Source organism: Sander vitreus, chromosome 4 (assembly GCF_031162955.1).
Source record: "Sander vitreus isolate 19-12246 chromosome 4, sanVit1, whole genome shotgun sequence".
NCBI lineage: Eukaryota > Metazoa > Chordata > Actinopteri > Perciformes > Percidae > Sander > Sander vitreus.
The window spans coordinates 29363922-29391773 of record NC_135858.1 but is presented as its reverse complement, the minus strand read 5'-3'; the positions used below and the strand labels follow the sequence as shown (position 1 = coordinate 29391773).

General features: G+C 37.9%; 2 protein-coding genes across 5 annotated transcripts; both read left to right on the top strand.

Moving 5' to 3' along the window:
• Nucleotides 1–873: 873 nt before the first annotated feature.
• Nucleotides 874–14420, top strand: LOC144517275 (uncharacterized). 4 transcript variants are annotated; one of them, XM_078249285.1, is made up of 9 exons: nucleotides 874–1014; nucleotides 2219–2518; nucleotides 2768–2887; nucleotides 3366–3674; nucleotides 4137–4187; nucleotides 4304–4327; nucleotides 4445–4531; nucleotides 6554–6600; nucleotides 9374–14420. In XM_078249285.1, the coding sequence occupies exons 1-9, from the start codon at nucleotides 972–974 to the stop codon at nucleotides 9518–9520; spliced, it is 1128 nt and encodes a 375-aa protein (XP_078105411.1). In that variant the 5' UTR covers nucleotides 874–971; the 3' UTR covers nucleotides 9521–14420. The 4 variants fall into 4 exon arrangements, with proteins under 4 accessions (XP_078105411.1, XP_078105412.1, XP_078105414.1 ...); XM_078249286.1 differs by having other exon boundaries at nucleotides 8166–9467; XM_078249288.1 differs by lacking the exon at nucleotides 2768–2887.
• Nucleotides 14421–17008: 2588 nt separating this feature from the next.
• On the top strand, nucleotides 17009–27437 carry LOC144517274 (uncharacterized). Its single transcript, XM_078249284.1, has 8 exons — nucleotides 17009–17153; nucleotides 18450–18662; nucleotides 19267–19575; nucleotides 19698–20009; nucleotides 22351–22446; nucleotides 24296–24388; nucleotides 24769–24818; nucleotides 25329–27437. Exons 1-8 carry the CDS (start codon nucleotides 17111–17113, stop codon nucleotides 25629–25631), a joined length of 1419 nt encoding a protein of 472 aa, XP_078105410.1. The 5' UTR covers nucleotides 17009–17110; the 3' UTR covers nucleotides 25632–27437.
• Nucleotides 27438–27852: the final 415 nt, after the last annotated feature.

Genomic DNA, 27852 nt, shown 5'->3' with positions numbered 1-27852 from the left:
AATGAGATGTTTCCATTGGATGTTCAATTGTTATAAATTATATGATACTTACATGTCTTGTTCAGTAAGATGATCTTCACAAATTAATACCACCTTTATGATTTTAGAAGCATAAATACATTCGACAGGATTACAAAGCTAACAATCGGGACGGGACTTCAACTACAAAACTGAGGGAGAAGCCTAATGTCCCCGACAACCTCTGTTGTCTCATTTAGCTACTTCTTAGCAACCACCTTTTTAAGAAACATGAAAACTTTAAAGAACAAAAGACCAAAATGTGAAAATGTCAAACATGTTCCACTACTGCGCTGTACATCAACAGGAGATTGAGAAAGGTAAATGATAATCATCAAGATTGATGATGTAATGCTGTGAAACTTGTGTCACCATAACTAACTCATTTTCATAGTCATAACCACTGGCATTGTTTATGACAATTAGTGGTTCAAAAAGGCTATCTTCTGACATTAACACTGCTGAAATCCCCAGCTCCCCATTTATGGCTTAATAAAATCTATTGCTTCTATTTGTAATTTAACTTTATCCCAGTCACATGTACTTACATTTAGGAGCTGATGTCGATATCATTAACTTATTTAATCAAAGCCAAATAATGAACAATGATGAGGCTCTCTATTATACTACTATTTTATTTTTGACATATTGTTAATGTCAAGGACTTCCTATTAATCCAAAGTCTGTTTTTCTTCTCATGACTTAGGATATTTCCTGTTTATTGCAAATACCAAGGTATAAAAAGAAGAAGTTATATAATCGGGAAGAAGAAAAAGGGGAAGAATAAACAGAAAGGTGGGGACGGGACGTTTTTAAGTATATTGTGACAGAAATTCAGGAAACCCAACTCTTGAGACCGACCAACTGTAGAGATGCAGTGATCAGACAGAACTGAAATAACCAGCTGGAGTTTAATAATCTGACGGAGGATTTCAGCTTCTAACAGCAACATAATGAAGAGCTTTCTTCTACTCATCCTCTCACTGATGATAACAGGTACAACTAATACCTCCTCACTGATAGATACAATCATTCAAATGACAAACGGTTCAGTTCAGTTTGAGCTAATTGTTTTGTGTTAATGTGCTTTACTAAATGAATATGAGTAGAAATCCTACAGTAACATACTGTACTGCTACTGTACCACTGTACTGTACTGCTCCATAACTCCAGTAATTGCAACATAAATACAGAGTAAAACTATATTTTTATCTGTTTCACTTTCACTATAACTCATTTATACATAACACAGCAGTTAAGAATGATTATTTTAGATTAAAAACTCCTTTGGTGAACTTGCAGTAAAAAAAGTTTTTTTCACAATTAATAAAAATAAGGAAAGAAATACTTAAAATCGGTGAACCATTCGTACATATAGCTACAAAAGCAAAACACTGTAATTTGTATGTATTGCACATATTTATTTATTTTATTTAATTTTTTTGGTTTATTTGATAGGGACCATGCATATTTATGAACATTGTTGTATAAAACACACCATGTAAATATGCCAGAATTGGTCAAAAATAACTACTACTACTACTACTACTACTACTACTACTACTGTATGCACCACATTGACTGCCGCTGTATAAGACCGCAAAAGATCCGCGTACGCAGGAGGTTGGGGTGGATTGGGTGGGTCCTAAAACACGGGGATTTAAAGCCGGGGAGCACCTCAGGGTGACTGCAACCCAGCTCACAGTAACATGTTTTCAGCAAAACAACCGGTCATGTGACCGGTTGGCTTATCTTCATCACGTAACCGGTCGACGGTGTATATAAGGTTTCAGACAATATCTTAAAATGAGAATGACAATGCTTTGATGTAATACAAGGGTGCCAGGGATGATTAATAATATGCCACTATTTTATACAATTCTGCATGTTACTGTACACGTTATTTACATGTAGTCACAACAGTTCAGCAAAGACACCTCTGTTGAGTAAGAAATACTTACTAAATATATAAATTACTGAGATTTTAGGAGCAAAGGCTTTTCCAGAAAAAAATTAAAAATATACAATCAACCAGTTTAATAGGACTAATCTGTGATCTACTGATTAATCCTGAGAGTGTGTTTCCGATCATGTTCCAGACAGACAGTGTAAGTTTTGTTGATAGAGATCATATTCAGACTGGAGCTCTGAGATTGTCTCAGAATCTGACATGATGTGATCTTTTCTCTCTGATCTACAGGCTGGGAGGCCTCATCTGATGTGAAGGGATGCACAGACGGATGGGTGGAATTCATCTGCCAGCGCAAAACAAGTCAACAATATCAAAGAGTTGATGTAGTTAAGGGCAGCCGAACAATCATAGGAAGTACTCAAAAGAATGAGTGGCAGACCAAGGGCAGATTTTCTGTTTACTATGATGCAGCAAATAGAAAGCTCAGAGTGGTCATCAAACAACTTCAACATGGGGACTTTGGGAAGTACAAGTGTACATTTATATTTGAAAAAAAATCTGACTGTGATGAAGTGGACTTGAAAGTTGGTAAGAAATGCTGCCTCTTTTTATCACTGTCTCTCATGTCCTTTGTTAAAGCATTTTGTAACTGTGTTAAAGAGTAACTACACTCTCAGATAACTAAGGTATCAGACATGCAAATTAGACATACAGTACTCCTATTGTTCAAGTCATCATCTACTGACTAACCAAGTTACAAAAATGGAAATAATTTTGCCATAAAGCACATAGTACTAGACATGATGGAAAGATTTCACATCTCTTTTATATTTTCAGATGACGGCTGTCAGACGCCATTTAATCAAACTGCGTATAGAACAGCTAAAACCACCATCTCATGTGACAAAAGAAACGACTCCAGATTCATGTTTTTCTGCAAAGAGAAGGGTTCAATCTGTGAGAATATTTTATCAACAAAATCTTCTCTGAAGTCAAACAGGTCCTTCACTCTCCCAGAGACTAGCAGTAGCTTCAATCCTTAAAGACCTCAGATATCAGAAATTTAAAGTTTGGTGCCATTATTATTAACTTCCCAAAGTATGGTGACATCCTCTCCCAAAATTTAGTTCTGCATTCTGTCACGATCACTTTTGGTTGGTATGTCTACAGCTAAACAAATTAGCAGAAATGGAAATCAATCTGCTATAAACAATGGATTACAAGACAAGACGATATAATAGATAGGTGAACAAACCACACACTGTACTGTATCAATGAGACGGCATTCATTTCAAGCAAGTGTTAGTGATACATTTTGCTGAGTTATTGTCATATTAAAAAGCTTGAAGCCCTTCCTTAAATTCTTGCTGTGTAGGCACTATAAAATCCAGTTTACTTACTTACTTACATTTTGCATTCTTCTTTTTATTTTCAGATGACGGCTGTCAGACACCATTTAATCAAACTGCGTACAGAACAGCTAAAACCACCATCTCATGTGACAAAAGAAACGACTCCAGATTCATGTTTTTCTGCAAAGAGAAGGGTTCAATCTGTGAGAATATTTTATCAACAAAATCTTCTCTGAAGTCAAACGGGTCCTTAACTCTCCCAGAGACCAGCAGTAGCTTCAACGTGTCCATCAGTAATGTGTCCTCAGAGCATGCTGGTGTCTACTGGTGTGGAGTGGAAACAAATGAAGGTTACCGAGCTGCACTCAGAAAAATACAACTGAAGGTTGAAGGTGAGAACAAACATCTGACACTTTTAGGTTTGATTTACTCACACATATATAATGAAGGTGTCTCTGAAATATGATGTTAAATACAGTAACTGATAGGCAACTGTCAGTCTAAAACTGTTTAGAGAAGATAATCTTTTTTTGTGTTGCTGATCTGTATAGTTTCAGGCAGCAAATTTCTAATAAATTAAATCTGCTTGTTTGAAAAACAAATTGATCGCTCCATAACTAATGACAAGTTGGTTGCAGTCCAAGGCTAATGACCGCATGATTTCTTTTTTTTTTTTCTTTGCAAAATTGTATTTCTTATTTCTTTTTTTTATAATTTGTACTCTACATCTCTCACCTATCATATCTTTTTTTTAAGTGTCACCAACTTGTACATCAAGTCATGTGTGGTTTTGTAAAAAATAAAAGCTACAGTAACAAATGTACAGTATTTTGTTTATCTCATATTAAATCTAGTTGCAGTGCTTCCAACAACACTGAACTCCTCTACTATCTCAACATCAACAAGTCAGTTAAAGTCCCATGCTCATGATAGCACAATCTGTTTTTGCCAAGTTTTGGCAAATTACATTTCTTATTTTCTATACTTCTTTCTATCTCTAATCTATTATATCTATTTTCAGTGCCTCCAACTACATCAAGTCATGGTGAGGAAGCACTTTTGTTTACTGAAACCTCCTGCAGCAGATAAACCCTTCTGGATGAGTTGTGTGTGTTTAAATAAAGCTGCTTGTCTTTTAGTTGTGTGGTTGTGTCTCCTGCAGGGGCCTCCTCGTTACCTGGAACCATATCTGTGGTCGTCTGTGTGGCTGTGCTGGTGCTGCTACTTATTTTGGTTTTTGTCTGGAAACGTAAGAGACTCTTGGAACACACACATACATGGATACACACTTTTTTTCTTACTGGAAGTAGGTGGGCTGTAGAGGTGTTGAAATTAATCAAATAATCGATGCATCGGGATGCCGATATAGACGATGCTGCATCAATGCAATGGCCGACCATAATCAATTATAACGCAAGCTAGCAGGGCAAGCTAGCTAGTCTAGATAGAGACAGGGTCTGTCTGAGTTGAAAACGCATCTTGTTGTCATGTAAGCACCCTGTTTATGTTGCACAGACATTTTAATTGCATTTTGTGTCTGTTAAGAAGCACAAAGGCACTCTAAAACTTGCCTCGACAACTGCCGTTTTAGCTCATTGGAAGCTCGTAGACGTAGCTGCAGCTACTCCGCGTTGACGATTCGGCTCGTTTTTTTTTTTTTCATCTATCGACTGTACTCGCATATTCATAGCGATCAAGATTAACGAAAAAATTGGCCGCAATTGTCTTTTAAAGAAACAAACCTCATCATTCCAGTCTAAAGTTACTTATTGCAGCTTGGCCATTGCACTTGACAATGCAAGCTTGTCAAGTCAAATATCCTATATGGCTTTAATAGAAAAATGTTGTTGACGCATCGTGATGCATCGAGATATCGAATCGAAGACATGATAATCTTAACTGAATCGAATCGGGAGATCAGTGAAGATTCACACCGCTAGTGGGCTGGCAAGCGGTGATTCAATAAATTCATTACAGTTGTTTTCGATAGTTAAACGACAGTGGGCACAACTGAAGCCACATAAAACTCACTACAGTCTGCACAGCAGCAGTTCATGTGGACCAAACTCTAGTTCGTTTTTCATTGCTTGAACACAGTTTTCAAAACTCTACACACTTATCCCATGACTTTAACCACAATGTGCACAACACTGTAAATTGACAGCACTTTGTTCAAATGCTAACACACTGCTGTCAAAACTGTTAACCACGCATTCAAAACAGAATAGATTTCAGCCTGGTGCCTATCAAACACTGCTGATTGCAATTTTAGCTGAAAGCCTATAAGCAGGTGTCTTGTTTTAGACTAGTTAGTACGGTATTTATATAGAGAAAGCTCAGAAAGCCTTTTCTTGTATACAAACACCAAATAAGAAGGAAACGATACACTGTACCGTTTGAGAGAAACAGGTAAAAGAGTAAATATACCAATACTGTATGTCCAGGTGAGATGTCGGAGGTTACATACACAGCTATTAAAAAAAAAAAGTGAAAAACACTATATATTTACTATATTGAAACTGTTGACTTCCTGTTGTTCAGAAAGTAATGGAGGTGGAAGCAATGGAAACACCACATTCATTTGGATTTAGAGATGATGCAGACATCCAAATGTTGAAGAAAACTTGCCGCATGATGCTGGAGAGAGGCAGGATTAGTCACACTATTCTTTGTTACTGTTATGCACCTTTAGTTGTTTGTTTTTTTTAAATTGATATATTACATGAAATCTATATATTTTCTTCAAGGAAACTATTGAGTTGTGTGAAGTCACTCAAATTGTTCAAACTGTAAAGATGAACAGTTTGTATTTTCTGTACTGGTGTTTGATGCTAGCATTTTTACTCTCAGTGTGTTCGGGGGACAGTGTGTGTTGTCTCAGTGAGGATTGTTCTGAGTGTTTGGCTGCACTGAGCCCGTTTTGAGACGAGTTGTGTTGCTTGGAATGAGTTTTGCAGGAGATGTGAACTGTTTAGTTCAGGTGACTGTTAGTAGGGTAGACTGTAGTTTGAGTTTTGCACATGTGGCTTCAGTTGTAACCAGTGTTGTTCAGCAATCGAAAAAAACTGTAATCAATAAATAATTCAAAATATAAAAAAAAAAAAAAAGTCTTAAAATCTGATTCTAATAAAACCTCCACAGGTGTAACTGTGTCAGATGTTTCCTGGTCAGTCGTACAGTAGGTCCTGCTGTGATGAGACGGATTAGTGTGCAGAAATTAATTCTTAGTCTCTTTAGCTTGTTACAGTAATATCGTTCTTTCTCTTCGCAGGATTTCAGCGTTCAGAAAACACAAGAAATGGAGAACAGACAAATGAGGTTAGTCTACGTGTTTGTAAGTGTGTGTGTGTGTGTGTGTGTGTGTGTGTGTGTGTGTGTGTGTGTGGGGGGGGGGGACCAACAATTAGTATATACCAACACATACACATGTATGATGCCAGAGTGTGTTTGACATAGGGCTGGGCAATATATCAATATTATATTGATATCGTGATATGAGACTAGATATCGTCTTAGATTTTGGATAACGTAATATCCTGATATGACATGTGTTGTCTTTTACTGGTTTTAAAGGCTGCATTACAGTTAAGTGATGTACTTTTCTGAACATACCAGACTGTTGTAATTGTTCTCTTATTTGACTTTTCCCCACTTAGACATTATGTCCACATTACTGATGATTATTTATCTAAAATCTAAGTGTGAAGATATTTTGTTAAAGCACCAATTGTCCCTAGAATATTGCCGCAATATCGACATTGAGGTATTTGGTCAAGAATATCTCCCTATCTCCCAGCACTAGTTTGACATCATCTTTGCTGCATAGATAGTTATGTCACTATGTCTCATTTTTCTATACAATATTTATAAATGGATGATTTCCAGTTTGGCACCAACAGTCTTCTCATTTCACTACAGTGAGTCTACAGTCATGTGTGAAGCTTTGTAAGGCTTTACTTATGCGCGGCAGTGCTTATGCTAACACTAGCACGGCAAAATGCTATGATGACTATTTATTTGCTTGTTTGACAGGGACAATGGACAGTCATGGACTGTCCCAGAATTAGCTCAACAACTAAACTCCATCAGTGTCCCTGGGCAAGCAAAGGAGTTATGGAATCAAATGTTGTGATATAGAAAATAAACAATGCAGGCTACATCATACAAAATTAGAATTAGAATAAAGCGTTAATGTAAAAGTCACCTATGTCATAACAAAAAGCCCTTACTTAACAAAATATATCAAGCCAGATATGTTAAGCAGGGTTTTCCCTAATATTATAAGGCTTAGACGCAGCACCCAAGCTGTTTGGTGCAGCACCTAAGCCGAATGAATGTAAAATCAATGTGAGCATCGAAACTAACTAAATTACTTTTCTCAGATCTAATGATTGTAGTTGGTCCCCAGTGGCAGTCTTTAAGCTGTTTAAGACTGAGATAATAACAGTGCAAAATGATATGAAATTGCATCTTTATTTTAATTGGAAAACGTAACATTTTCTTTAAGGAGAACCCCTAAACTCACCTCTAAATTCGTGCACCTAACTTTCACAAACCATGGAAAGCACTGTTAAGTTTTTTTAAAGGGAGTTTTGTAGCTGTAAAGCCTTTAGTAATGTGTAAATTCATATTTTAATATAATCTAATAATGTGTATATAAGTTGCCCTGATGTACAATTACAAAACCAACATCAAAGTAAACATGGAAGGCGCTGCAGTATTATGCTCATTTCTAGGACTACACAATGGTCAGATTGTCAAATCGTATTATGTGAAAACAAAGCGTCTACAGCCATGCTAGAACCTCTGCCACTCTGGTTAGTGTTTAATGTTAGGATCACATATGAACGATTCCTCCTGTGTTTGTCTTTGTTCTCTGGAAGGATGGTGCCTATGAGGAGATACAGGAGCACCTCCAGAAGCCAGGCTCAGGAACTGCACTCAGCACTATTTATGTCACAGCCAATGCTCCCACAAACTAGGGATGCACAGATCCGACTTTTTCAGTCCCGATACCGATACCTGGGCTTTGTGTATCTGTCGATACCCGATACCGATCCGATACCGTTGTTGAATTAATAATACACTGTATACCTTCCACCTTATACCTTCCTTCCACCATGTGGAAGAGACAAAAGGCACCAGACTTTCCTAACTAAACTTTACTTTCCTAACTATTTATTTGTACACTCAACTGTTCCAGCATGCGACACACGTGCGACAGAGGGTCAAAAACTAACAAAACTGGATCAGCCGTGGATCTGTTAATTTTTCCGATCCCCGATCCAGCTATTTTGTTCGGGACCGATATCCGATCTTAATATCGGATCGGTGGATCCCTAACACAAACCCCTCTGCCTCGCAGCATTACTCCACGGTCAACTTTCCCAACAGCTCTGGAGAAGCTAGCGGTGACTAAGGGTGTCACGATTTCGATTTTAAATCCAGTCCCTCCAGGATTTCGTGGCCTTTTTTTGAAATTGTTGCGGCCCAAAAATGCCTGATTTCACGGGAGCTTTTGTAAGAAATTGCAATAAAAGTTGCGATGTCTTTTGTATTTTTGTTGCAATGAAGTTGCGGGAGACAGTAAAAGTTGCAAAAAAGTTGTGATTTTTCTTTTTTTTATAGTTCTTTAAAAATAAAAAGGAAACTTGTTTTGGGGAGAATAAAACTACTCTGGGCTGAGTTTTCCTAGTAACCTTACCAAAAAGGCTCAGGATGCTGCAAATGTGATATGAATATGAAAATGGCTGGTGGATTTAAGACAAAAAATAATAATTTATTGAATGAATCAAATTTGAACATATGTGTCAGTGGCTTGTTGATCTTTACATTGTTAGTTATTTTCCTATCCTGGCCTGGGACACACATTCATACGGTTTGATAAAGTACTGACTTTAACTTATCATCGCACTTACAATAACGAGCGTAGCTGTCCTCAATTTAGGTCATTGTGTCGTCTCATCTCCTTTTTCTCCTGCATCCACCATGTGTGTGTTGTTTGTGTGTGTGTCTGTGTGTGTTGTTTGTGTGTGTGTGTGTGTGTGTGTGTGTGTCTGTGTGTCTGTGTGTGTGTTTGTGTGTGTGCAAGCGTCAGTTGCGGGGGGTACGGAGCAGTAGCCCCACCCGCTGCAGAGAGCCGACAGCCAGGATGGAAACGGCAGCAACTTCAGCGACTTTTAAACGTCGTATTTTGGTCAAAATAGCGAGTCGCACCAAATTCGCGGTGATTGGTTGAATTCGTGTGAAATGGCGCGATCGTGACATCGCGAAATCCTGGAGGGACTGTAAATCAAAATCAACCGAAATTAAGTCACAATCTCGAATTAAAAAATGGAATCGTCGATGCTGCCACAGCCCCATGTCACATCTGTCCATCTTTTTAAAGCAGATGGACTTTTTCTTAACAAGCCAGAAGTAAAGCTGTTCACCTCTAGCCTACTTTACTTTCTGCACCACACATCTGCTCCCTCGGCCAAGGACACAAGACAAGATAAATCAACACAAACAAAACAAGAGAAAGACACAATAAAGTGCGGCAGTGATCCACCACAGCCCCCACCTGAGCAAAGATTTGACCATGGAGGACCACAGAACGGAGACGAGAAATCTCAACCCCCCTTTTCACCCATCCAACACTCCTCAAACCCCCTTACCAACCCGACGCCTTTGAGGATCCATTGCGCTCCCCATCCGCCATTTCCCTTGTTTCCCCCTGCCACATGTTGGGGGTCACATCAATCAATCAAGTTTGCCCCACTACCTTCTCCCATCATTCGCGCCCAGCATCAAACGGACCCTGTTTTGACTGAACCGCTGAAAGTAAAACACCAGGCACCTCTGCCCCCTCAAGGACGGCAGCTAACTCCTTCTCACCTGACTAATAAGTATGCTTGTGTACAAAATGCAACAAGCTTTAACTGATATGTGCTGGGCCCAGGCTGCATGCCTAGTGGCACTCATGACTCTTTCCAGGACAAGCTTGGGTCCTGTGTATTCAATTCTTTGTCAATCAATGTTTTGATAGGTAATAGAAAGAGAATGATGAATCCGCTAAGCAAGAAAAAGAAGCACTTAACTGCCAACTTAGCAAATTTAGCATCCATTCTTCGTCAGCCACAGCCTGTCACAAAAAACGAGACAGATAATTATTTTAACACACTAACATTAGCCTTACTAAACGTCAGGTCTCTGGCGGGTAAATCAATGATTTTATTATTAAGCACAATCTTGACCTCATGTTTTTAACTGAAACCTGGTTAGACTATAATAACAGTGATGCTGTTCTTATAGAGTCAGCTCCCCCTAACTTCAATTTTATGAGTGAGAATAGAGCGAATAAGAAAGGAGGTGGAGTCGCCATTTTCTGTAATGACTCATTCCAATGTACTCAAATATCTTATGGAAACTTTGCTTCTTTTGAATATGTGGCTCTTCAGCTAAGGTCCCCGTCTCGACCTATGTTTCTAATTATCTACAGGCCACCTAAATATTGTGCATCCTTCTTTGACGACTTTAGTGAACTGCTGTCTATAATCTGTATTAACTTTGACTGTGTAGTTATTACTGGTGATTTCAACATTCATGTTGACAATCCCCAGGATAGAGGGACCAAAGAACTGTGTTGTATTTTTGAGAACTATGGACTGACTCAGCATGTGACAGAACCCACATACAACAAGGAGCACACTCTGGACTTGATTATCTCGAAGGGTTTGAACATTTCCAAGGTTGTGGTGACTGATGCTGCTCTCTCTGATCATTCCTGTGTTTTCTTTAATGGCACTGTCTCTGTGCACAAAAGTGTCCAAACAAAGTTAATAAGAAAATGGTATAACACTGACAACACCAGTAAAACATTCATTCAGCTTTTCTCCTCCACACCCACCCTCTCAGGGGTCTCAGTCACTGAGCTTATAGACAATTTCAATTGTAAAATTACAAATGTCATTGATGCCATTGCTCCCATTAGGGTAAAAACTGTCTCTGATAAGAAAAGATCTCCATGGAGAAATGCCATACTGGTAAGAACAGAAAAAAGAGAGTGTCGAAAAGCAGAACGCAGGTGGCGAAAAACTAATCTCCAGGTCCACTACAACACCTATAAAGAGAGACTATGCATTTATAATTTGGAACTGAGGAATGCAAGGCGGTCCTTCTTCTCGGACATTATTGCCAAAAACAATAATAACTCACGTGCTTTGTTTGCTACTGTCGATAGGTTAACAAACCCTCCAGTACCAGTAGCATCTGAACTTTTATCCACCGAGGCCTGCAATGATTTTGCCACCTTCTTCAAAGACAAAATTCTGAAAATTAAACAATCAGTGCTTCCATATCGAGTACAGGGTATGTGTTGTCACAGTGTCCAGGCAAAACAAATTCCAATATGACCCAATTTCATATGATTAACCGTAAAAACCTGGAGGACATTATACAACATCTGAAAACCTCCTCCTGCTGCCTTGATATTCTACCAACGGGCAATGTTTCGAATTGTTTGGCTACAGATCTTCTACAGATTGTAAACACATCTCTTCTCTCAGGTATCTTCCCACAGGCCCTGAAAACTGCAGTCATTAAGCCACTCTTTAAAAAGAACAATCTAGACACGTCACTAATGAGCAACTATAGGCCGATATCATTGAAAAAAACGGTTTCTCAACAACTCAACCTTTTCTTGTCACTAAACAACAGTTTTGATGCCTTCCAGTCGGGTTTTCGACCACACCACAGCACTGAGACAGCTCTTGTTAAAGTCTTTAATGACATCCACTTAAACACAGATAGTGGCAAAATTTCAGTCTCGGTATTACTTGATCTCAGTGCTGCATTTGATACGGTCGACCATGACATACTACTAGACCGATTGGAAAACTGGGTTGGCATTTCTGGCTCAGTACTAAAGTGGTTTGAGTCTTATTTAAAGAATAGGGACTACTTTGTGTCTATAGGGAATTATACATCTGAGCATACAAATATGACGTGCGGAGTTCCCCAAGGCTCCGTTCTGGGGCCTCTCCTGTTTAACATCTACATGTTTCCACTGGCTCAAATTATGGAAAACAATAAAATAAGTTACCATAGTTATGCGGATGACACACAAATTTATATAACCTTATCGCCAGGGGACTATAGTCCAATACAACAACTGACTAAGTGCATTGAACAAATTAACGACTGGATGTGCCAGAACTTTCTTAAATTAAATGATGAAAAAACTGAGATGATTGTTTTTGGAGCAAAGGAGGAACGATTAAAAGTCAGCACTCAGCTTCAAACGATAATGTTAAAAACAACAGACAAAGCCAGAAATCTTGGTGTAGTCATGGACTCAGACCTGAATTTTAACAGCCACATTAAGACAATTACAAAGTCAGCCTATTACCACCTTAAAAATATATCAAGGGTTAAAGGACTTATGTCTCAGCAGGATCTGGAAAAACTTGTCCATGCTTTTATCTTCAGTAGACTTGACTACTGTAACGGTGTCTTTACAGGTCGTCCTAAAAAATCAATCAGGCAGCTGTAGCTGATTCAGAACGCTGCTGCTCGAGTCCTCACTAAGACCAAGAGAGTGGATCACATCACTCCAGTTCTGAAGTCTCTACACTGGCTTCGAGTGCCTCAAAGAATTGATTTCAAAACACTTTTGCTGGTTTATAAATCACTAAACGGTTTAGGGCCAAAATACATTTCTGATCTGCTACTACACTATGAACCACCCAGACCTCTCAGGTCGTCTGGGACAGGCCTGCTTGTTGTCCCCAGAGTCAGAACTAAACAGGGGGAAGCAGCGTTTAGTTTTTATGCTCCACATATCTGGAACAAACTCCCAGAAAACTGCAGGTCTGCTGCAACTCTCAGTTCTTTCAAATCAAGGCTGAAGACCTATCTTTTTGATGTTGCCTTTCTTTAAATAACTGTTCATTTCTTATACTGAAGCTGCATTGTTGAAACTGTATAACAATCTATATAAGCATATAAAGAGAAATTCCTAAAACAAATAATAGAATTGAATTTATGATTATTCCGGTGACATTCTTTTGCAGAAACGGACATATCTCTGATTATTTCTCTGATGCAGGCATGACAATTGACAGAAGAGACAGACGTTGGGCTGGTCAAAAAGTTAGTCGAAGTAACTAACTAATTTAGGCAGAAGGCCTAAAAAGAAAAACATTGTCTATAAACACTCTGAGTGAGTTCTTGACTATTTAGAGACAGACTGCAGAAGAAAAAAAATAGTTTAAGAACACGTTCTTGGCTATTAAAAGATGTTTGTCTGCAGGGCTGTACCAGGTTTTGCAAGGTTTGCCGAAGAAAAGAACTAAGCTTTGCGGTGACGACCACATCGAAAATGATAAGAGTATACTAAAGGAAAAGCTTCTGTAACTATGGGGAATGAAACCTCAAAGCCGTGCGAAGCATCTGGACCCATAGTGGGTGAGATGATTAGAAAATATGGACCAGATTGCATGAGATGTCTGCCATATTGGTCAAAAAGATTTGGCTTTCCACAAAATCGATCACTGAGTCCAGGAAAGTTAAGATTGAAGTTATGATTACGAGTGACATTCTCTTGCAGAAATGGACATATCTCTGATTGTTTCTCTGATGCAGGCATGGAAATAGAGTGACAGAAGAGACAGACGTTGGTCTGGTCAAAAAGTTAGTCGAAGTAACTAACTAATTTAGGCAGAAGGCCTAAATAGAAAAAAAAATGATTAAGAGTATACTCAAGAAAAGCTTCTGTAAAATATGGGGAATGAAACCTCAATGCCGTGCAACGCATCTGGACCCATAGTGGGTGAGATGGTTAGAAAATATGGACCGGACTTCTTGAGATAGCTGTCATATTGGTCAAAAAGCTTTGGCTTTCCAAAAAATGGATCACTGAGTCCTGGAAAGTTATTTTATCTGTTTTTATATATTTAACTGTTTTAACTGCTCTTCAATGTTTAATTTGTTATACTGCACTGTTTTTGTTTTTTTGTTCTCGTATTTTATCTGTTTTTAATTTTTTAATCTGTTTTCATGTAAATCTGTTTTTAATTTTTTAATCTGTTTTCATGTAAAGCACTTTGAATTGCCCTGTTGCTGAAATGTGCTATACAAATAAAGCTGCCTTGCCTTGCCTTGCCTTACCAAGCATTAAAAAACACAGGTGTTGAAGTGCTGCGAGTCAACCTCCTCTAACTTAACTACAGCCAGTCAAAAGATAGCATGGTAACTGCAGATGCAGGAGACCCATCGACAGAACTTGAGTATGTGTGGAAGTATTTTGGATTTCCAGTTACTTACTAACTAAGTACTTACTAAAAAAGCCACAGTTTGCAAGCTCTGCTATGTGCGTGTACCATATTCTGTGTGTTTACCATTGCATATTAGCCTAGCAGCTAGCAGAGATTCCTTCTGCTTATAGCTTAATCCCAACAAAACCGCACGGTTGAATTTCAGCCTGCATGAACGTTTTGTAGCCTAAACAGAGCAGCTTATACTGGTTATATTAGAGAGAGCAACAAGTTAGCGGACTGCCGAGTCGCCCTCTCTGCTCTCTGACTGCTCAGCCGCTGTGCTGCGAAGCATCTGCCCTCGGCATTGTCTGCTAACTTTTTTTTTACTTTAATGATAAATTGTCAAGTTTCCAATTGACTGAAGATATGTTATCAGTCCTTCCAGAAAAGTGGAGTTTTTTTGTGATTGTTGCGGGCAAAAATCCTTGATTATGCGCCACGTTTTCTTAAAAAATGCAATGGAATATGCGAATATTTATGCAATTTTATGCGATGAAATTGCGGGAACTTGCAAAAACTGCGGTTTGATGAAAAAGAGAAAAAAAACAATCCCCCCAACACCCTGCTTTTTGATGATGTTCACGTCGCGTAATTACGTCACTTCATAACGTTCCCATGGCAACAGGGGAAAATGGCTGCACCTGTGAGAAGTAAACGCAACATTTTTCAACTTTCTGCTAAGATATATGTGGCTTTTTTGCAACGAAAATGCGGGGATTATGAAATCATGCAAGCCCCGCATATTTTGCGCGGAAATCGGCAATTTATGCGGTGAAAGTGCGGCGTATTTGAAAAAATGCGGCCCCTCGCATAAATATGCGGACTTTGGCTGATTATGCATTGAATTCCGTGAATAATCACGTTTTTCTGGAGGGACTGTGTTATTGTTACATTATGTTGTTAACAAATGTTTTAAATTTGCCAATGTAGTGTGGTACATTGCGAACAAAGGTCAGATATTATATTGCATAAAAGTCTAGTCCAAAAATGGCCTAGCAACCTGTGCTTCAAAAAAATAAATGTAAAAATCGAGAATTGAATCGAACCGTGACCTTAGAATCGAAAATGTAATCGAATCGAGGATTTGGAGAATCGTGACACCCCTAGTGGTGACACATATCTTACTGTGTGGGACAGCGGCCATAGTCCCACCCATTCTGCTGTCAATCATCCATCCAGACTTTCTGAAGATCCTTTCTATTCTACTGTCAACAACCCACAGCAGCACTGAGACCAGTCCTGACACTCTTCACTTCATTTTAAGGTTTAGTCACAGGGCTTCTGCACTGATATACACCAAGTTACCAGTTCTGCAACCAGCACTGCAGTTCAATACAACATGTCCAACTACCACCTCAATAAGGACCACAGAACTCAATCAACACCTCTGATCTATATTCATTATAATAATAAGAGTTAGTCCAGGACAGTTGGATTGGATTGCATACGGGTATGCTTGTCTCAGACTAATGTAATTTATATATAGTTTATTTATTGTTTTGTCTATTGAGTATATTGTTTTATATATTTTGCAATTTGTTTTGTAACATCTACTGTAGGTATTCTTCTTTTTGAAAACCTTTCATTTTTTTGTTCCAACATAACGCATTTTTACATCCTGTCACTTGTCTTTTCAATATCTTTCAATATTGTATTTGAATTACAAAAAAATGCCTTATGGTGATATTAAACAAGGTTTACTATCGCATTGAGTAGTCTTCTTCATCCTATAATTGATATTACAAATCATATGTGTTTATATGGCACAAAACAATAATTACAAAGTCGTTTACTGACAGAGACACTGGGAAGAAAAGTCCCGACGGCTCGTTTTAAGCCACAGTTTCTGAATACAGCTGTGTGCATTTCTCTGTGGATTGAGTGTTTGATACTTTAAAAGTACTTATATAGCACCTTGACCTGATTTATAATAAAAAATACATGGAAACCTCACTTTTTACAGGCTGTTAAATATATATATATATATATATATATATATATATATATATATATATATATATATATATATATATATATACAGTTACATTTTTTTCAAAACAGTGAAGAAAGGAACATTTCTCCTACCCTCTTATCTACCTGCCACTAACCTTTCTGACTTCAGAGGGGTCAAAGGTCATCCCCTAGAAAGTAAATAGTTAACCCCCAAAACCAATAAATAACGCAAGAAATCATTTAGTAAAGTCTGTATAGCCCAATTTCACATTAGAAGGAAGAATGGGAACAATGTGCAGTGGTATAAACAAGTTCTGGTGTTTTGATGATGACAAGAGCTATTGATATGTTGATAGATTGATTGGTTCCTGTACAGGCTGCTGGGATTGATATGGTTAATGCTGTAATATGCAAAACTCTGTGACAATAAAAGAGCGATTGGTGGAAGAAGATAAGGAGGGTGCGTGGGCATGTGCAGACGCTGAATATCAACCAACAGATGGAAATAGGAACTGACAGAAACCAGTAGAGTAGTAGAGAACAGTCTCATTGAGGGTATCAGCATCCAAACCAACACAATGAGGAACTTTCTTCTGATCTTTCTCTCGCTGATGATTACAGGTAATAAATATGACTACTGTCTGACTTTGATAGATATATGTCACAGCCTCTTAAGAAATCCAAACCAACAAATTTCAACACATCCCGTGGTGTGTTTTCAGCTACTCTGATTGTAATCCTTTACTTTAACACAGCTCACAGTGTCAGTCTTACTGCAGCACTGGTTCACAAACTAAAACCAAGAAAATAAATGAGTCTACTACATTTAATACTCATTTTATTACATACATTTTCTGCTTCTCATAAGGTAATTTATTTAACACGGATCATCTATAGCCTGTTCACACCGTTAGTATTTCCTGTAAATATGCAAATTTCACTGTTGTGAATTTGACATAACCTACAGCCTGTTCATGAAACATCCCTTTGCAAACAAACAGTGATTCTACTTATCTTATTTATTTATCTATTTTACAACTGAAGAACATGTAAACATCGGTTGCTTGTATTAAACAAGGATAGAACAAGAATTCTGGATGGAGAAAACACAAGCAGAAGTGAAAGTCTTATTTTGGTCATTGTAAGAAAAAATTGCCTGCATGTTCAAAAGGACCAAACAGGTGCAAAAACAAACTTTTGAGAACAATTCAAGCTGCCTTAACCGTGGCAGCAATATACAGGAAATACGCTGTTCTAAATATAAATGTCATAGCATAATTATTAGTGACAATACAGTTGATTATTTAATACATAAAAAGCACTGTTTGCAGGGCTGTATAGATATTTGCTAATGTATGTGGATAATAAGCTATTAGACCTATGTTTGTGAATAAATTACATATTACTCAAGAACCGTGGCCTGTATGACCTCCTACTAATAACTGTGAGAGATTTACAGACCACACATACCCAGTGAAAAGTATGGCACTGTGCGGCTTAAAAATTCTGGCTTGCTAGCTTTCAATATTTACATTTTGATAAGTTCCAGTTTAATACAATATGTTTTGGCCTTTTAAACAACAAAGCCACATCTTTAAATCTGCATTAACGACATATTGGCTATTTGGGAGCAGTAATACAAGCCAACAGGAAGTGCTGATTCCATTTTCATTATAGCTGCTTTAATTTCATTAAGTTTGTTACAGCTAACCAACGCTGATTGGTCCAGATGGTCACAGAAAACAAAAGGTTAACAGAAGAACAAAAGGGTAGTTCTCCACAGCCATTGACTGTCTCATCTTTGGGAGCTACTTGTAGAAAGTGTACATTGTATGAATAGAGAGCTAATTCAATTCTAATTTAGAAAAGTTTCAGTGTCTGACGTGATGTGAACTTTTGTCTTTGTCTGATCTACAGGTTGTAAAGCCAAGTCTGTGGTGACGGGATGCAAAGACGGATGGGTTGAATTCACCTGCAAATATCCCAAAACAAATGGAAAAAGTAGACAAAAAAAAACCCTCATGGTGGCCAGCAGACAACTTGAAAAAAAGAACTTTGGGATTTTCATGTGTGAAAATCCCCAAGGAGACAAATCTTCCCCTGACACAGAGATGCTCAAATTGGTAGTTGGTAAGAGACACTCACTATTAATGTGTTGTTGTTTTTTTCTCAATATAAAAATATGGTCAGACATTTTTTATTAAGAAAACATAAGTAAAACATAAATAAAAATGATAACTTAGATTGTAACACAACGCACATGTAATGAATCATATTTTCACAGACTGTGTTTTCAGGCACACATCAAGCCACTGATTTTTGATTAGAGATTTAATCCTTAAAGACCTCAGATATCAGAAATTTAAAGTTTGGTGCCATTATTATTAACTTCCCAAAGTATGGTGACATCCTCTCCCAAAATTTTGTTCTGCATTCTGTCACGATCACTTTTGGTTGGTATGTCTACAGCTAAACAAATTAGCAGAAATGGAAATCAATCTGCTATAAACAATGGATTACAAGACAAGACGATATAATAGATAGGTGAACAAACCACACACTGTACTGTATCAATGAGACGGCATTCATTTCAAGCAAGTGTTAGTGATACATTTTGCTGAGTTATTGTCATATTAAAAAGCTTGAAGCCCTTCCTTAAATTCTTGCTGTGTAGGCACTATAAAATCCAGTTTACTTACTTACTTACATTTTGCATTCTTCTTTTTATTTTCAGATGACGGCTGTCAGACACCATTTAATCAAACTGCGTACAGAACAGCTAAAACCACCATCTCATGTGACAAAAGAAACGACTCCAGATTCATGTTTTTCTGCAAAGAGAACGGTTCAATCTGTGAGAATATTTTATCAACAAAATCTTCTCTGAAGTCAAACGGGTCCTTCACTCTCCCAGAGACCAGCAGTAGCTTCAACGTGTCCATCAGTAATGTGTCCTCAGAGCATGCTGGTGTCTACTGGTGTGGAGTGGAAACAAATGAAGGTTACCGAGCTGCACTCAGAAAAATACAACTGAAGGTTGAAGGTGAGAAACAAACATCTGACACTTTTAGGTTTTATTTACTCACACATATATAATGAAGGTGTCTCTGAAATATGATGTTAAATACCGTAACTGAACAACGCTGTCTGTCTGTCTGCCTACAGATACTATTACTAACTTTAGTAAGTCTCCAACTGTTGGACAGAATCTCACATACTGGTGTAAATATCCAGAGGGTACTACGATAAAAAAATTCATCTGTAAAGGAGAAGATCCATCTATATGTAAACAGATAGTAAGCACTGAAAAGAGGAACGCTGGAAAGTTTTCTATGAAGGATGACAATGTGAAGAGAAATATCACCATAACAGTGAGAAACGTAAATACAGAAGACACTGGGACATACTGGTGTGGAGCAGAAAGAAATGACCCAAAACAGAGCAACCCATTCTTCCACAGGCTCATGATGACTGTCGGTGAGTGGAGTTATTTTATTTTGTGGATGTTATCTGACCCTGGTTCAGATTGTGAGGGAGTAACTCATCTATTTGAAGAGAAAGTTACAAGAATCCTTGATCAGTGCTGGACTTATATTTTAATTTTATGAAGTTATTTAATAACTGTGTTTTTGATCTGTTGAGTTTCAGCCAACAAAATTCTCCCAAAATGACTACTAACAGTAGAAGTAATGAGCCCCTTCATACTGTATTTGAAGAAGCAAATATGTCTCTAAACCATTAAAGGAGTTACACAAGACACAACGGTGTCATGTGCGTCTACTCAGTCCTAACAACTGTTATACTTGGAGAAGTCCTCATGCTATAATCTTAAAATGTATCATGTTAAAAACACTTGTCAAACTTAACCAAAGCTTTAGTGATTTACACCAAGTCTTTGTAACCAAAGATTATGATCTTATTATTACTATAATCTATGTCCACTTATTTAAAATCCTTTATATCAGCTGTAAACTGAACATTTACTCTTTACACAATAACTACAGATGGTAAATGTATATAATAGTAATAATAATAACTAATATTAATTGCATTAGCTGCTTCCACAACACGTATTCTTCACTGCAGGGCGTGTGCTCCTTTTATAAACATGCTGCCGGAACTGTAAATGTTTCCATTTCCTCTACAGACATGCATCATTTACTGAGGACAGTTACCGTAATATGCTTTCTGTGATCAGGCACTTTGAGAAAGATTTTTTTTTTTCAAATGTCAGTGAGCTGTGATATCTGACTAATACTTGAGCTTGTTGCTATTTATCTTCTTGTGTTCATTTCCTGTTCTTCCCTTTCACATTCAGAGGAGAGTGCTGCAGTGATGTGACATACCGTATCAGCAACAATCTAACAACTGATACGCTTTCAAGTTTCTACTGATTTTATCCCCACAGATGTAGTGTCTTCATTTTAAAACAAGTTTTTCATTATCTTTTATGTTAATTCACATTATTGTTTCATTTAAATATTCACATTCCTATTTATTCCTTTTTGAAAGTGTTATCGGTCACTGTAATTGTCACCCACACTGCACAGTAGGTTGTAAAAACACACTGTGAACACTTTAACTGAAGCTCATATGAGGCTATGTACTGGACTATTTTTTTGTTCAGAGCAGTTGCCAGGCAACCAGCGAAGACTCCAGGCCAAGAAATATTCCAAGACATAACCTCCAAAAAACATAGTTTTTGTCCAAACATGTTATAACATGTTAATCAGTGAGCTTTAGAGGTGCTGCTAGGCTGATTTTGTAAACGTTGGACAGAGCCAAGCTAGCTGTTTCCCTGTTTGCAGTCTTTTTGCTATGCTAAGCTAACCGGCTGCTGGCTGTAGCTTCAAATTTATCAGACATATGTGAGAGTGGTATCAATCTCCTCTCTGCCAAAAAGCAAATAAACACATTCCCCACGATGTATTCCATTAAAAGCCTATTTAAACCTTTTACACAGCAGATATAGTTTGACTTGCCAAGTAGGAAAAGCACTAAGTAATAGCATTAACAATGGCTGAAAGTGACCCAGCAAGTCACAACAGTGTGAACAATATTAGGGCCCTGAAACTGAAGCAGCTAAATGGAATTCAGTCTCATTTAGGTCTGGGCAATAATACAATATGATAATTTATCGTCTTTCAATGGAAACATATCGTGATGAAATCATATATCGAGATATGGTGACATACAATTCTTTTGTCTGAATTCATAATAACAACCACATACTAACTCAATTGTCTCGGAACATCTGTTGTCAAACATTTTGAGGGAATATCTTTTGAAGAATTGCAGATTTATTTTAACATCACGGTATTTTTGTGCGTGCAAACATAGTATATGGCTGGGGGAAAAAAAATATTTATTTTTTTCTCTATAATTTCACTTGAAACTGTTTACCACATTATTGATCTCCACAGCGTTGCAACATCGATATCGATGCATTTGGTCAAGAATATTGTGATGTCTGATTTTCTCCGTATCGCTCATTTTATTCTTTACACCTGGGTTTTTTTCTACTGTGACATGTCAAAATCTCTTTATTCAATAACGTTGGGTTGCCACACAATTCACTCAACTTCACTCGAAAATGTTCAACAAGATTTATGTGTGTGCCTTTGTCTCTGTAACGAAGAAAAAGAGTTAGAAATAGAGACTGGCCATGAACATTTGTGCTAGCTGGATGTATTAATGTTCAGTCTAAAAGTTTTTCTTTCCATTTTTCTCAAAATGTTTCTTTCTTTTGATGAGATATTAATCAGCTTATTAATAAAGCTTTCGTGCACAACTTGAAAGCACTTTTGTTTGCTTTCAGTACCAGCAACCAAACCATCAACACCAACCCTACCCACATTTCCTGTTTCTTCAACCCAGTCAACTGCAACAACTCCTGCACATGCTGGGAGACGTGGTAAGAGGTGGCACGTCTGCTGCAGATGAGCATTTTCATCATTTCCGTTGTGAAAATTCCTCTTAGATTCATTAACACAGATACTCCTGGATAAAATGACTAGAGGTGTAACTCACAACCTTCATTACGATGCAATATTATATCAATTCTTTGTGATATTAGCAATTGTATCGTTATCCAGTCCAAGTCTGCCATGGTAACAATTTGATTTGATGCAATTCAGGGGCCTGCGATCACAAAAAGCAACTCAATTAGGATTTGACCGTTTTAGCACAGAGCTCTTCCAGCAATTTAAATGAAAAGTAAACTTTTTTGTTTTAATAAAAAATAAAAAATGTGCCGCATCTTATAGATGCCCTTTGCTGTGCGTCATCCCCATCCCTTTCCCTTTATTCCTGTCTATCGGCACTATCTAATTAAAAAAATAAATCAATATTTTCACTTGGCATTGATTATATTGGATCGTTGATCATTGAATCGATATATATAGATTAGTGCTGTCAGTTAAACGCGTTATTAACGGCGTTAACGCAAACCCATTTTAACGCCGTCAATTTTTTTATATATTTAGGTGGCACTTTAATGCCTGCGCTTCTTTCTGATGATCCGAAAACGGACGTTAGAGGGAACTAAAACATCGCCGCACGGGACGCTAGCAGCAGCTAACGTTAACCTACTGTTAGCTAGCAGCTGGAGTAAACACGGTTAAAATGCTGACAGCTAAACGGTGTAAAGTGTGACTGTATTTCACTGTAGAGGATTCTAACACCAGACTGTAGCTGCCGTTGTCTGAAAAACAGACTCAGCCTCGCCAGCCTCGTGGTGCATTCAAAGTTGTTGTAAAATACCCTTTTCCCATCCAGTGGTTGTTTTCGCCGTTTTGTGCTCTTTTTATTGTTTTATATTTTTGAACATACAGAACAGACAAATACAATTGAACAAGGTGCTCTTTTTTTAAATATATACAGTATCTCACAAACGTGAGTACACCCCTCACATTTTAGTAAATATTTCATTATATCTTTTAATGGGACAACACTGATGAAATTCCACTTTGCTACAATGTAAAGTATTAAGTGTACAGCTTGTATAACAGTGTAAATGTGCTGTCCCCTCAAAATAACCCTTCCCCATACCTAGAGATTGGCATGGTTTTATTTCAGTTAGCCTAATAGCTGGTTTGATTTGCATTGAGAGATGATTTTATGGAAAGTACCCCATGCCAATCTCTAGGTATGGTGAAGGGGATGTGATGATGTGGGGCTATTTTAATTCCAAAGGCCAAGGGAACTTTATCAGGATGCATAGTATCCTGGATCCATGAAATAACTGGCCTTTAAAAATACAAATCTGCCTGCCTCTATGGGAATTTAACATAGGGGTGTACTGACTTTTGTTGCCAGCGGTTTAGACATTAATGGCTGTGTGTTGAGTTATTTTGAGGGGACAGCACATTTACACTGTTATACAAGCTGTACACTTAATACTTTACATTGTAGCAAAGTGTAATTTCTTCAGTGTTGTCCCAATAAAAGATATAATGAAATATTTACTAAAATGTGAGGGGTGCACTGTATATATCTTTCAGTTCAGGCACCGTTTTAAAAGTATCGTATCATGTTGATAAGAGCATTAAAATGAGAAAGAATAATGGGACAAAAAGACATTTAGGGGGACATTTAGAATAGAGAAAAATGTGCGATTAATTCAATTAAGTTAACTATGACATTAAATATTTTAATCGTTTGACAACACTAATATAGATCCAATTCAATGTATCAGAATCAGAGACACCTGTAGTAATGACATGTGTCTGGATATGTTCTTTGTTGTGTGCTTCATCTTGCAGGTGGCCCTGAGGGACTCATCACTGTGACTGTCGGTGTATCTGTGGTGGTGCTGCTGCTGCTGTTTGTGCTCATTTTAATTCTTATCTACAAACGTAAGAGTTATTACTGGTTCGCGGAACACCAAACACAGACACGTATGGTACACACAAAACCACATGGGCGACATCGCTATCCTGTATGGATGTGATGTGTAGAAAAGCCAAAGCAGACAAATACAAGACTAGACTATACTTTTCCTGGTGATACACAGTGGTAGTTAGGTGACCTACTCAGTGACACCAAACTGGAAAATACAAAATCATCACCATGTGCAACTCTTGTCAGTTTTTAACTGAACAGTGCATCAGGCGCTGGTTGTACATTTGGTGGCTGTAGCAACTGTGTCTCAACTTGATGGAAAGTGGTGAAATCTATCCACTTTATGGCCTTCTGCTGGTTTATTTTTTTGTTCTCTGCCTTTTCTTTCTGCCAGGACATTCAAAAAACAAAAGAAATGCAGCAGCAGCACAGCACATCAAAGAGGTTAGTGTGTAAATTAAACCCATAATACCTAATATACAAAACAATACCTATATTGTATTATGCTGTTCCAATGTGAAATAAATATTATAAGACATGGGAATTCTTTAAAATACTAAATACAATTTTTTTATATATATATACTGTAGGTCTGCTAAATTGATCTTGTTTTCACAACAAAGAAATATAATACATGAAAATGTAACACATTATTTGATATGCACAAGGAAACTTAAAATGTACAGATCTGTAATAGTTATTTTAAACTGTGAAAGTGTATATATAGGTGACAACCAACACAGCAAAAAGTTTTATTTATTATTTAATTTTATCCGAGACAGCTTTGAAATCATTTACTCCTGGCTTCGTACATACCTGCTCTGATGTTTGCACTACAATTAAACAGTTGTAATTAAATTCTGTCTACATTTTTTAGTACAGTGTGTATGGTCAGTGCTTATTGTTTGGACTGGATGAACTGTTCAGAATGTATTTTTCATTCTTCCCTGAAAGGAATATATCTACGAGGAGATACAGGAGCAGCCCCATAACCCAGACTCAGGACATGCAATGAACACGATGTACGCCACTGACAACTTTCCCACGAGCCCCTCTGCCTCGCTGCATTACTCGACCGTCAACTTTAAAAACCGCTCAGACAATGCTGCTGCTGAGACACTGCTCACCAAACCCAGCTCCTCTGCCTGTGAATATTCGACTGTGAAAAACAGCCAAAGTCAAACCTCCTCTACTGTCAACCAGCCATCTTCAGAGGATCCTCTCTACTCAACAGTCAACAAGTCACGGAAGCAATGAGGAAAGATCAGTCTGGGCTTTTACAGTGAAATATTTCAATGTCTTGGACAAATGGGAGAAATTCTGATCAAATAGTATCTGTGTTTATACAGCTTAAAAACAATATCTTGGTTACCATAGATATGGGGCACCGCCGATCCTTCGTCGGCTTCCAAGCCGGCTCCGGTGCTCCAGAGCCCGGGCGCAGCGCTGCTGACCCTCGGTAATACAGCCTCCGGTAAAAGTGAAAATGAAAATGTTTGTTTTTTATTATTCCCGTTTTTAAATCATAGTTGCCATCTATTTCTCTCCACAGCGTTGTTTACTCATATCTTATTTATTTGGCTGGACCTCTTCACATCGCCTTTCCCATGTTCGCTGCTTCACAAACTTTATTTGCTTACTTGCATGGTTAAAGAAAATAAAACCGTCTTAAATACATCCATGAATAAAACCAACCGCATTCCGATTCTAACAACATATTTCCGTTTTATGCTGGTCAGGATAGGAACTTCAAAAGCCAGGCCTTGTTTGTTATATTGGACATCTTCTACTTTTACTAAAGTAAATATGTCTCTGGTTATTTGTACTTTTACTTAAGTACTGAGATTCAGTACTTCCTCCACCACTGCAATGTACAAGTCATCTGCAAAGTGTCATGTCCTTATATGGGAATTTGCGGGGAGTTTTCTTATGCTAATTAGGAACAACTGGCACGCGCTTTCAATTTCGATGACGTGGGTTTCATCAATCCTAAGAACACAGGTGCGAACAATTCTGTTGTTTAAGAACACGTCATGAATCTGACGTAGACTTTTCTTAGGGACTTTCTTAAGATCATATTTAAGAGAAAACTTGGGAAGATATTGGTGAATGAGGCCCATTGTTGTCAATGCTGGAGTTCATGTGTAGAGCCCCTGGTGATACTTGGAGCAAAGTTTCATGTTGTGTCGAGCCTTCTCAGTGTTTTAAAAATAGTGATTTTGATGCTATCATAGAAGTGCCCCCAGCTCTCCCATTCAAAAGTCCATTTGACCGAAAAACGAGAATACGGTAAATCTTAAAAGTGGCGCTTCCGTCCTAAATATGCTTTTAAACGAAAGTTTGACTCGAGTACATTCACAAAAAGACCTTAGGTTGCATTTTGGCGAGAGTTCGGGTGGGTTTCTGACATCGACACAGACCCCTGACACACTGAGGACAGTCCGCACAGGGACAGAGAACGCAGCAAGTACTAGTGCACAGCAAGGTCCGGGTGAGCAACCTTCACCCCGGCCCTTTCCGTTTCCATTCCTCTTTCTCATGTGTGGCCATGAGGCAGTGGAATGCCCTTCCCACGGAAGATATCTTATGTACAAATTCCCACACGTTCTCATGCCTAACAAAGAGTTGGTTGTTGAGTTGTGAGCAAGTTTGTACCTATAAGATACTGTATATGTGAGTGTGTGTGTGTGTGTGTGTGTGTGTGTGTGTGTGTGTGTGTGTGTGTGTGTGTGTGTGTGTGTGTGTGTGTGTGTGTGTGTGTGTGTATGAGTGTCTAGAGTTGGATTGTACTCAAATGTGCCTAAGCTGCTGCTTCTGTCTGAGTATGTGTGCTGGGGACGGGGGAGAGAGAGAGTGAGTGGGCTGTTGGAGCTCCTGTTTTTTTGCTAAACTGCTTGTTTTTAATTACTACGGTCAACACGTCATCTATTAGTCCTGTTCAATTTCTTTTTAAAATTGTTATTTGTATAATTGTCATACCTGTCCAGGTGGAAATTAGCAAGTATTGCTATTATCTGGCCCAATACATATTCTCTTGTATTAAAAGTTTAATGTTTATGTGTGCATTGTCCCTGTTTCAAATAAATACATTTCCATTTCCATTCTGACCTAGAGGTGCACTGCCATGATCTGGCAAGTTGAATCACCCAAAAGAAATGTAAAAATATTTTGGGTTCATTATGACACTCTTGGCGACTGCCTATCTTGCTTGAGCTTTCTGCCGTCAACTATAGACATTTTCTTAGATGAAATATAGAATTTAAAATCTTCGAAACAAAAACATTAACCATAAACTATTGCTGGCTCATGCCATTTTACTTCTTCCTCTTTTTTTGCACCAGTGAAGCGTGCAGTTTAGGGGGAATAACTTTCACCGGACATTATGTCTAGAGAGATTAAATATGTCAGACTTCAACAGGTAATTCTAGTCAAAAACCGCATGCTTTTGTTAACAATGAAATCCTTCTCAGACTTCAGT